The sequence below is a fragment of the Uloborus diversus genome, unplaced genomic scaffold (assembly GCF_026930045.1).
Source record: "Uloborus diversus isolate 005 unplaced genomic scaffold, Udiv.v.3.1 scaffold_527, whole genome shotgun sequence".
NCBI classification, from domain to species: domain Eukaryota; kingdom Metazoa; phylum Arthropoda; class Arachnida; order Araneae; family Uloboridae; genus Uloborus; species Uloborus diversus.
Genome location: NW_026558711.1, coordinates 85,032 through 97,377, shown reverse-complemented (window position 1 = coordinate 97,377; position 12,346 = coordinate 85,032). Strand labels below are relative to the sequence as shown.

Sequence of the window (12,346 nt, the reverse complement as noted above, 5' to 3'; positions counted from 1 at the left end):
TGCTGCAGCAATCCGACAAACTAGAAATATTTTTCTTTTTTTATTTAGCCACAAATGCAAACCCCCTCTAATTTTTCTTGCCATCCTATTCTTCCCATTTCTCCTCCATCATTATTTATTACTATATTTGATATTTTTGTTTTGATTTTGTCATGCCAAAACTAATTAACGTTTTGAGTTGATCCTTCATTATTTATTTCTATAAAATAATTTGCAGTATTTAACAACATTCTTTGTTTCAGGGATGGGATGTATGCCATGGACTATCAACGCGGAAATTTATCCTTTGTGGGCTCGAAGTACTTGCTACTCAATAGCAACTTCCATAAATTGGCTCAGTAATTTTGTCGTGTCCTTAACATTTTTAAATCTTATGCAAGCAATTACAAAATATGGTATGTCTTGAATTACTTTCTTCATTATTCCTTTTCTGTATTTGAACTGCTAATTGCTACAAAAAAAAAAGTGTGTCGTGAAGAAATGTGATAAAAGCGAAACTTTTTTCTTTTTCTTTTCTTTTCTTATATTCCCAACTCTCACTTCACCTGCACATTTTCTCTCACCCCACGCTCATGGTCTTTCTGAGCCTGACTTAGGCTTAATCACGACAAAACTGTATATTTTAATGAAGGAAATAGATTGTAAGCAGCAATAAAACTAAACAATACTTGAAATCTGCTTTTTAATTGTTGCCAAAAGCAATAAAAAAATAATTGTAATTATTAAATTAGTTTTGTTTATAAAAGTTAACAAACTAATTTCAAGACTGAACCTCAGCAATGTGGATAATGCTTTTAAACTGATGAACTCAAAGAAATCTTTGAAAAACTGCATTATTTGAAAAGTTTAAAATACTTTTCTAAAAACAAAAAAGTTTAAAAATCAATGTCTTATTTTATGCCATCGGAGCAAGATTGTACTTTACAATTCAACACTTTAAACACATTTCCTATTTTAGCATTTATTGGAAATGGCCTAACGACAAGGTACTCTTCATTTGACTCATAAAATCTATCCTTTGACTGTTCTCCTATACCATTCTGGCAAACTTCAAATTATGTGAATGCAGAAGTTATAGGGATATTTTGATCAATTTCCATTCATGACTCATGATTTTTGAGATATCATATCTGAATTACTTTCTGCCATTTTTTTAGTTTCCTAATCAACTTCTTCTTTTTTTTTTTTTTTTTTTTTTTTTTTTTTTGAGCAGGCAAAGCAGTTTGTGATTGTTTCAGCTTCCCTAACTTGAGAACTGATTACATTAAACGACATAATGTTCAAATTGAGCGTTATTTTTAACATGCAAACGAATTGAGAAAATCGAGACTGAGTGATTTTGATAACATTAAGCAAATGATTACATAAACTGCGATTCTCTCCAGTTACATTTTATAATTTCTTCAGGTTTACTAGGTGGGGATTTTTTTTTTTTAATGTATCTCAAAGGTTTAAAAGGGTTATTGATCTTCCATGGGGACTGATAAATTGACTCGAACCACACTTGCTTGACCCAGAGCCTATTGATTGCTGTCATTTTTGCATTTGTATAACCAAAGTGGAGGTAGTAGGTCTCTCATTAAAGCTGAGATTGCCTTCGTAACTAGTAGCTAAAATGGTATGCTAAATTAATTCTTAGGTATCAGTGTAAAGGTAATCTCAGCTCTAATGAGAGATCTACTGCTTCCAGCTGGGTTATAGCCTTTGTAGACTTATAAGCCTAAAACTGCAGTAACTGGATGCTATAAGTGAACTGTTGGTGGATTGGAATGGCTTGCAGTTCTGCCCTAGCCTAATACAAGCCCTGATTATCAGACGGGCATCTTGGCTCAAACCATATAATTTTCAAGGGGCAGGAATTTTTCTCATGCATTGCACATATTGCTACTGGCAAAATATTTTAGTTCTCAATCTAATCAAAATTATTGACCATTTTGTGCAAATAATTTTATCTTCATCCTGTGGGAAAGTTATTCAATGTGAGAACTATATCAGAATAACAGTATCAAACTATTTCTTCCAACATTTAAAAATAATAACTAGACCGATGAAAACTTATATTTCATGAGGGGAATCTTAAATAAGAGTTCTCAGTACAGTTTCAATGTCAATTTTTCATTTTTGTGTTTTTTCATTTTTATGAACATTTAAGTACTTATCTTAATGAGATATTTTTTAATTGACTAAACAGGTGCATTCTACTTGTATGATGGACTTGCTGTCCTGGGATTCATCTTTCTCTTCCTGATGCTGCCGGAAACTAAAGGGGTGTCTCTGGAAAATGTCGAAGGCCTCTTCACTCATCCTTGGTGGAAGGACGCCACAACGAGCGCCGAAAAGAAAACTGTACAGTACGTACAAATAAGAGGCATTAATCACGCATACGCTGCTGAAGATTCAGATGATGACAGCTGATAGCACTAATGATTTTTTATTATTTTTAAGCAGATATATCTGCAAAATATTTAATTAGGCTGATATTTACAAATGTAATTTTAACAGATTATGTATTATGTTTTTTGTGCAGTGAAAATCAGCTACACAAAATGTAATACACACAGTTATGTGTTGAAAACAAGCTTTTAAAACCGCTTTTGAATTGATGACTTGATTCAAGGAAAGCTTTGAAAATCTGTGTCATTTGAAAAGTCTCAAAAGTCCAAAAACTACAACTCTGTTTGCTGCAGTTCAACCTTGAAATGAATTTAATTTTTTTAACAAACTTAACTTTTTCTATTATTTGGTTTTTATTTGGCAACAATTAAAAAGTTATCCCATCCACTGATGGCCGAACATGATGTATAATAAAAGCTGATAAAAAATGATTAATATTTATTTTTACTGCATTACATGGCTGAAGTATTTTGTTTACACTTGTGGAATGTAAAACTTATTCATTTTTAAATCCCTGCTATTTTTTTTTCTGCTATACCTTCAATATAAATGAATAATTTTTCCACATTCTTTAAAAAAAAAATGATTTGAGCTTAGCAAGTTTAGTTGGGAAAAAAGTTTAGAGAAAAAAAAAAAGATAAATAATAAAATGCATTTTTAATACTCTTTGTTATTTATATCTTATATTTCGATGTAAGCCTAAAATATTTGCCAAGTTATGTTAGTGAGACATATTAAGAGGGAAATCATGTACAAAATGGGCTTATACATTTGTTAAATGTAACAGTTCTTTAAAAAATATTTTAACCTTCCATGTGCTAATTCTTATTTTTCACTGAAGTGGCTACCTTATTTTGAAAAACATTAAAGAATGCCTAAAGTGTACAGAAATTCTAGTACAAATTTTTAATCTAAAATATTGTGTTTAAATGTTTATTAAAGTTTTTCAATTTTTCAATTAGATTATTCTTTTTAATTTTAATGTTTATAAATTTGTATATTTAATTTTATTATTTATTACATATTGTGTTAGTTATAATTTCATTGATTATTTATTTATTCACTTTTACTTTCAACAAAAAGTACATTAGAAAGCTATTATTTCTGTAAGAAATAATTAAGGCTATTTTTTTTTCTTTTAGCAAACTTAACAACTACTAATACAATAAGACAACAACTATAATAATGAGCTGTTTATAAATATATTTTTTAAATTCTTGTGGAGTAAACCTGCTTGTCTTGTAATTAACTTCGCAAAATCTAAGGATACATTTTTGTAACTTTTTATCCTTAGGAACATAGTTTATTTAAAAATTAGAAGCTTCACTAAAAACATTTAAGATAAGGAACACGGGGATTTAAGTGCAGAAGATGTTTTTAAAACCTTGGTGTCATTATTATACCCTGTACTAAGCATTCAGTGAAGAATTTGATATGATTACTACTGCCGGTTAATAATTGCAGGAGGGCCCACAGAGGGGGGTAATCATGGAAATATCCATAGTGCAGTTTAATATCATCACATTTACTGTAATTGATTTTCACTGTCTTTGTTTTCAAATAAGGTATAGTACTGTATAAATAAATAATCATTTTATTGCCAAATACTGTCTATAAAAGTTGGTGTGTTGAAAATATTTCCTGAAAAAAAATTGGGGCAAAAAATGGTTGATTTATTTTATGTAATGAATTATCCTACTTTATTATTATTGACACATCTCTGTGTTGAAAAAGTATTAGGTTATTTTAATGACCTCAATGCTCAAAACTAAGTAGTACTATGCAGTTAGCATAAAATAAATCCAAAAAAAAAAAAAAAAAAAATTTGTCAGTTGTAAAAATTTAAAATTTTATTTAATGAACTTTAATTTCCTTACTTTCTCAGAACATTTAAATAGCATTGATATGTTTGGTCATCTGATACAAATATTAGAAGAATGTTAAGGATTCAATAAAATGAAATTGGCATATTTTGCTTCATGATATGTATTTAATTGCTTTAAAAAGGAATTTCTTCCCCTTTACAATACTTTAGAAAAGTTCTTTTTCTTTTTTTTTTATTTAAATGTAATGTATTTTCTATAAAAATATAATGTAATTACCAAACCATGTTATTGGTCTTTCTTCCCTTTTTCAAACATTTTAAAATGTTAAACTTTTTATTCAGGTTTTAAAATTATTTCATTGAACTTGTTTATTTACCTTTTTAATTGATGTATCTACTTCTTTGAATTTTTATGGAAAAAATAATTTTTTCAAGGAGATTTATTTCATAATTATTTTACTTATATGTGAGCATCAAGAATGTGATAATTCATGACATTTTATTAATTAATTAGAACTGTTATAAAGATTTTAAGTTTTCAGAATGCATTTAAAATTCTGGAAAAGGGGGGGGGACACATTATATATGCTTATAAAGTTCACCTCTGTTAAAATAGTAATATAGATATTTGAGGGAGATTTTGAATTACTTATTACATACCATTATATTGAAATGTAATACTATTTTCAAATTTGGTATTATTTTAACATTTTGTATTAGGAACTAGCCTCTTTACAATTTTTTATGTTCCATAATTTTTAGACCTCTTTAGATTTCTTTATTATATATTATTTTATTATTCGTATTTTACTTCTTTAAACATTATATATATATATATATTATTTAAAGTCTCACTCGTAAGTAGCACACTAGCAAGTGTACAAAACAAAAACAACAAGAAACACAAAAGAATAATAACAATATAAATTGAACTATAGAAGTGGAACAATATGAACTATAGAATGGGCAGTAAATGCTACGTTATAAAAGAGCTGGAGTAAATGGCATAATATATTAATTTGCAGGTTTCCATAGAGGTCCTCTATAGAAACCTGCAAATTAATATATTATGCCAACTGCTCCAGCTCTTTGATAACGTAGCAGTTACTGCCCATTCTATAGTTCATATTGTTCCACTTCTATAGTTCAATTTATATTGTTATTATTCTTTTGTGTTTCTTGTTATTTTTGTTTTGTACACTTGCTAGTGTGCTACTTACGAGTGAGACTTTAAATTATATATATAATATACATTTAACACTCTAGCTGCATTCGCGCTGTCTAAATGTAAAATATTTTATTTTATGTCCTAAGAATTATATATATATATATATATATATATATATATATATATATATATATATATATATATATATATATATATATATTATGATAACATTTTACATCTAAATATCATTTTCCTTACTCGTAAGCTTTATTAAATAAAAAAAGTTTACTTTCATTCTAAGCTGAGTTCGATTTATCAATATAAAACTTTGAGTTAACATTTTATTTATTTATTTATTTTTTTCAAATTCAAGTATTATGTTCTAACAGATAAAACTGTGATACCTTATTTTGTAATTGCTTTGTTAACTTGTTTATATTATACAACTTATGTGTGCTGCTTACAGTTTTTAACATTGTCTTCATTGTAGTTTTAGCTTTGAGTCCTAAATGTTTGTGTTTTGTCTTGTGTCAACATGCTTTTTTGTGATTTAGTAAAAGGTAAGAAATCCTCAATCCAATATTTATGTCTTATGACATGTAAGATCTGATACCTCAGCTAGTTTGTAAATGTATTTTCTACTTTTAAGATCTGTTGCTAATCTTTTCGGGTTTCAAACTTTCTTTTTTTCATATCTGTGTGTTTGTTTTCTGTTTGTGCTTGTAATACTTAAACACCTTAAAAAATATTATCCTTTGTATTGCTCAATTCATTAACAAATATCAAATCAAACTTTATTCTTATGTAAAAGGGAATAGAAAGTTTCTTTTGTCCTTTTCAGTTTCAATTGTGTTGGGTCCATTCTATTTTTTTTTTTTTTTTCTAATCAAACTTCTTTTTTTACATCAAATCTGATGGAATATGTTTGAAAATTTTTCGTGTGTAAATGTATGAAGCTAATATATTTTTGTTTGCTGAAGATTGCCAATATAACGATATTAAAATGTGCTTGAATAAATTTTTAAAATGTAAATATATAAATATAAAGGTTGAAATATATTTCATCTAAATTTTTTAAATATATTTATTGTTAATTATGCAACTCCTGTCTCTTGTATTGTAAATAACTGGAAATAGTTTTCCATGTTAAATATCAACAATCAAAAGCATTACAAAGGGCATTCAAAAAATAGTTCTTCTGCAGAATTAGTACAAAACTATCTATATTTTTAAATAAATATTTGTCTACTCATTGTTTGATAATCTTTTTCAAAATTTTTGATTATTTTTTTATGTATATGTATGAAGAATATGTGGCAGCCATTAAAAAAATGCAAATTAAGTACATTTTTTTCCTAAAGGTTACTTAAAATAATTAAATTATACTCTTTGTAACTAAAGAGTTAAATTTAATTTAGTTATTTGTGAAATTCAATGACTCAAAAAATTGTTTACGTGATAGTTTTTTTTTTTTTTTTTTTTTTTTTTTTTTAAAGCATTGCAGGAGCAATATGTGTTTTACAATTCACTGATTTTTGAAGAAAGACAAAATATTACACCTAGTTACATCATATGAGATGCCTTTATTCTTAAACACCAACAAATAGCTCTTTAATAAATTTAGGAAAACAATGCTCTGCATTCAACACTGCAAATATTCATTATTATGTAATGAATCTCTGAAAAATAGTGATGTTCTTAGTTATAATATTGTTCTATACATATGTATAAAAATAGAGAGGAAGAAAGTGTGTGATCCAGAAAAAAAGAAGAAAAAGTGAAGTTACTTTAAAGTTTTTTAAGTTATATGCAATAAAGAGCATTTCTCTGGCTAAAATATAATTTCATTAACTCTGGACTCTATAGAGTTTAAGTAGTAGTCTTCAAATTTTAAGTACCAAAATGTACCCTTGAATTTAAAAAAAAAAAGAACTGCAATAGAGCCTGAATTTTTAATTATTTTCAAAGAAAATTGCTTTAGTAATTTTTAAGTTTTCCTAATGATTCACATTTTTGAACTGCTGTGTGCTATTTTACTGAAAGGTTTACACAAATGCACTTTGTTTTCTTCCTTGTAAATAACAAGCATAGCTTTTGTGGTTTGTTTTCCATGTTTCAGTACTAACAAAATTTAACGTAATAAACTTCATGTGACGTAATATTAGCCTGCAATATAAAATTCTTGTGTAAGTAACTTTAATGCTCTGCATTGTGTGTCAATGATCTATCAAGATTTTACATATATTTGTGTGTATATTTTTTTTTCATGCAATATTTCAGGCATGCTTCTTATTTGCCCTAACTTTGTATATTCTTTATGTTTATTATTAGCTGCTTTTGTTCATACACATTTTACTTTAACGTACCGCATCTTTTTCATGTTTTTAGTAGTGAAAATTTAGCAAAGGTTTTTTTTTTCATAAGTTAATTTGCATGAATATTTTATTTAACTAAAAAAATCACACTATGTTTTTAACAAGCTTTATTTTTGTGATGTCTCACTTTTATTTTATTTGCATGTAGATGTCCTGTTGCAGTATCATTTTCAGCAACGATCAAAAGTGTGGATGAAAGTTCTTTCCAAAAGAATGGCATCTAGTCCTGCCCTTTTTTCTTAAATAGGTAGAAAGCAGATGTGCTATTTTTGCATTACTAGCCAGGTATATGAGCAATGTCGTATAACACTGTGCAGTAGAGTAGAATTTCTCCTGTAGAATCTAGTCGTAACAAATTGTAAAGGAACGAACGATTATATGATGTACATTTTCTTCAAAGTGGTGATATGCTTCTGATGTTGCCAGCATATTACTATCTCATCAAACGATTCCTATGATTGTTTTAAGAAGCATATTCTTCTAAACAGCCTTGTACATGTTTATACCACCCTGAACAATTGTGAACTCAACTATTTTACGAAGAGACAGTGTTGACTTGAAACGTGTATATATGTAAAGAAAAAGGTAATTGTAATTTCTATCTTTATCTCAGAGAGAAATTGTTTGTTGAATTTTAAATTAAAAATCATTTGCAGTTAATGCAACAGTGAAACAGTATTGATGAAAAATATGCTGAAAATGTTGTGGATTGTAAATTTTTATTGTAAATAGCTCAAAGTAAGTCATATGCTTTTACATAACAAATTATGAATTGTGAATTATAACATGTATTTGTATATTCATTGATTTTATTTTATTCTAGTTTGATATTATTTTGAGAAGATGTTGTTCATTTTTTATGCTGCTAGTCTTTGATAAATGTTTTGCGGCACTTGTTTTCTTTTTTTTCTTTTAAGAGCTTTTAACCTTGGTAATTTTCGAAAGTCATTCCTGGAAAAAGCTACGAAGTTGGAGACTCGAATTCTCAAATAAAGAAAAAGTAATGATTTTGGAATTTGTTTCACATTGCTAGCTGATAGAAACATAAAACAGGATGTGTTTTGAGTAAGCAAATTTTTCTATTGCCATAACAAGAGGGGGGGATGAAATTAGAACTTTTTTTTTAATTCAATGTTCTAACTAATAAAAACAATGAAATTACTTTCCAATTTCAGCTTCCTTTTTTTTCTGTACATACTGCAGGGTTGTTGTATTGTATTCTGAAAAAATTGAGCTTTCCTTTTTTTTTTTCAATTAAGGGTCTAGAAAACTCAAGGTGTCCTTGATTTTTCACAAGCCTGACATATTTATTTATGTTTTGGGTTCATCTTTCTTTTTAAAAAGCAGTAAATGAGGCAGTTGTGCTATTTTATTTTGTTGAATTCTAAGCCAGAAGAAAACTTATGAGGTTTGCAGTTGCTGATAAAGAGCCAAGAAGGATTTCCAAACATTGAACAGAAACTTGGCTTCTTTGAATTGTTGGAAAGAAAGGATTAAAATTTTTTGAACTATCTTTGAGCACTAAATTTCATCGGTTTGAACTAAATGATCACTATATTAACAGAATTATAACTAATGTTCTGTCTTAAATGCTTCATAAATTTCATCTTTGTAGAAAACGTAGGCTTTTGAATGGTATAAGAAATTTTAATGCACAAGAGTATTTTTGTCTCTATATTAATATTAGGTATTTATGGGAAAGTTTTGCTTAAAGCTTTAGTAAAAGAAGAAAAAATTAAAATTTTATAGAAAACCTTTTAAGGTGCAAACAAATTTTATGCCAAAATAGATCGAACGACCTTTACCCTACCTGAAGTACACATTCAAACAAACTTTCTGTTGCATTATTTATAAAGGTTTCCAGCAAATTAATGTTTCAATTCATGGAGACAATTTGTTAAATTGTGTGTGTGGCGGTGCTGATACAATCGAGAGTTGCTTAACCAGAAAAAAAATTCAGAAGGTATATAATGAGTTTGAGTCATAGAAAAGGACTAAATGTCTGTTCTTTGAAGTCCTGACAGGATGTACCTTCCTATGATCAATCGGCAGTGGCGAAGCCAGATACAAACTTGGAGGGTGATGTAATAAGTTTTAATCCTGTTCTAAGGTTTAAAAAAAAAAAATTCTGGGTTTCCCAGGGAGAGATCCCTTCCCCCAAATCCTCCCGCTGGATGCACTGCTGGCATTTGTATCCAGGAACTATCATTTTCTAGTTGCTTTGATTGCCATAAGCAGGGCCAGATTTAGGGGAGGGATGTCGGGGCTACTGCCCCTGGGCCTCCACAACAAAGGGGCCCCCACAGTAAAAAAAATTTACAAAATATTCTGACTTTCATGGGTCAAAAAAATAGAAAATATCGGATATATACATATATATCAAAATATTCGGATATATATATCAAAGTATCGGATATTTTCGAAAAAATGATTTTTTTGAACCCTGATTAGGGGCCTCCACACTTCCAAATCCGGCCCTGGCCATAAGACATCTAACAGCATGTAGGAGATAGTCCCGCAGCCTTCTTTTAGAATGTCCCACAAATCCATTGGTATAGGAAAAGGAATGGTTTCCGGGTTGGGGGGTGGGGGGGGACTGCTCTCCCGAAGTTCAAAATTGAATTCCTTTAATGAAAATTAGGTATTCTGTTCTGTTTAAAGTTTTTTTCATCATTTAACCAATTTTGTATGTGTTTGCCTGTCCAAATAAACCTAAAATAAAGTTCTTAGGGCTCAAATTTTCATTTTGAAATATCAGTGTTGGATATTTTTAGCTCGGACCTTGCTAAAAATAGCTCCCTGAGGACTTTTTTGCTGCACCTCTGCATGCCCTCTTTCTCAAATGAATATTAGGAAGAGAAAAATGTGACAACTCATGGTAGGTACATCAGTTGTTATTATTCAACAGGGAACAAGATACAAATACAAAAGGGACAACCAGCTAGGCTGGACTAGAGCGAGCTAGGCTGGTCCTAGTCAATTTATCAGTCCACACTGATGCCATTTAAGTAAAAATTAATGCATTGTGACTTAAGGTTTGTACTCATGCTGCAGCTGTGGCGCCATTCTTGGCGTGACCAGGTCACTTTTTGTGACCAAGGAAAAGGTGCCGTAATCGCACATCTAGAGTTCTCAAAGTAAACAGTTGAATGTTGAATGGCCTTCTTTCACTATATACCACAAGCATAATGGTGTTAAGCTTGTGGTATTGCAGTTTTGAACTTGCATCACAGTTATTTCTGGGTATTATATACAGAAGCACTCTGTAGATAATAAAAGGGTGGAGGGATTTTCAGAGTTTCAATGAGAAATATTTTTCACTCATCAATGAATTTTTTGTAGATAGTGTTCACAAACTAACAGAAAAGTTTAATTCTCAATCCCTATCTAATACTGCACAATAACAACATGGGAACTCAGCTTCTGCATGTGCACATGTTTTCTATAAATCGTGTTAGCAAAATTATGGAAAGGAAAAATTTTGAATCCGTAGGAATTCGTGAACTACATTTTATTTAGTATTACTTATGATGGGAAGATTGTTTTTTGCCAGTGGTAGTTAATTATTTTGATCTGTTTTTTTCAAAATTTCGTTAAGGCATTATCCCACAAATTAGATGCGGGCACCCCAGCATTTTGCCTTTAAAAACCCATAAAACTTCAACACTAAGTAACCTAATTAGTTGGATTAATCTCCTTGTATATGGTATTTAATTAGTGAGAAAAATTATTCTTTATTTGTCACTGTTATATATTTTTAAGTGCATATTATTGATGGAGTAACTGATTTTAATGTGTTTATTTCACATTTTATTGCCGATAAAAGATCAAAGTTATGTCTCTCAAAATAAAAATGTATGTGCATTGAAGCGTAAAAATTTCTGTATTACAGCAATCAGTTAGATATTTCTAAACCAGTATCTTTTTCTTGTTGCCCTAATTTTACTGATTTATTTCACTCAAATAATTACTTTCCCCCCCCCCCATGCCAGAATCTCCTTTGTTTGTTTTTAAAGAAATTTTGAAACAATTTTTGCAACACAATTTGAGAACCACACAATATCGTCCATAATTTTTTAAACAATATTTAATTTTGTTCTGAATGAATTGAAGTTCGACGTCACATTTTTCGGTGGAAATCCTCTAATTGATCTTACTTATATTTTTGATCTAATAATAAAATTTACAGTCTCTAGTTTTTTTTTTAATTAAATTTTGTTTTTCTTTTAAAAAATATGTGCCTTGAAAGGAGCCTTTAAACAAACATGAATTGCTTTTGTTTTTAATATGTAATATTATTTCATTGTCATTGCTAACAAGATTATAATTTTATCATTGATAGCAATGATGGTTTTAGAACATAGTGTATTTTATTTATAAATGTAATGTCAACTGTTCCATTTATTTAAGGGGGATTTCTCGGAAAATTTTTAGCTTTACAATTTAAGAATCTTTGCTGTAAATAAATCTAAAAGTTTTAATTAAAACTCTTAATTTTTATCATTTGCAATATCTGTAAAACCCATTAATAATATGCAACTAGTATTTACTTATGTTTTTATTGTTCATCAAATCTTACTGCAT

At 28.9% G+C, this 12,346-nt stretch overlaps 1 protein-coding gene across 1 annotated transcript in view; it reads left to right on the top strand.

Annotated features, from left to right (window-relative positions):
* Positions 1 to 10,271, top strand: part of LOC129233561 (proton myo-inositol cotransporter-like) — a 31,084-nt gene extending 20,813 nt beyond the window's left edge. The window contains exons 6-8 of the mRNA XM_054867570.1: positions 243 to 395; positions 2,192 to 2,351; positions 7,911 to 10,271. Of these exons, the coding sequence (XP_054723545.1) occupies positions 243 to 395; positions 2,192 to 2,351; positions 7,911 to 7,986 (389 nt within the window). The 3' untranslated portion in view covers positions 7,987 to 10,271. The remainder of the gene's footprint in view (positions 1 to 242; positions 396 to 2,191; positions 2,352 to 7,910) is intronic.
* Positions 10,272 to 12,346: the final 2,075 nt, after the last annotated feature.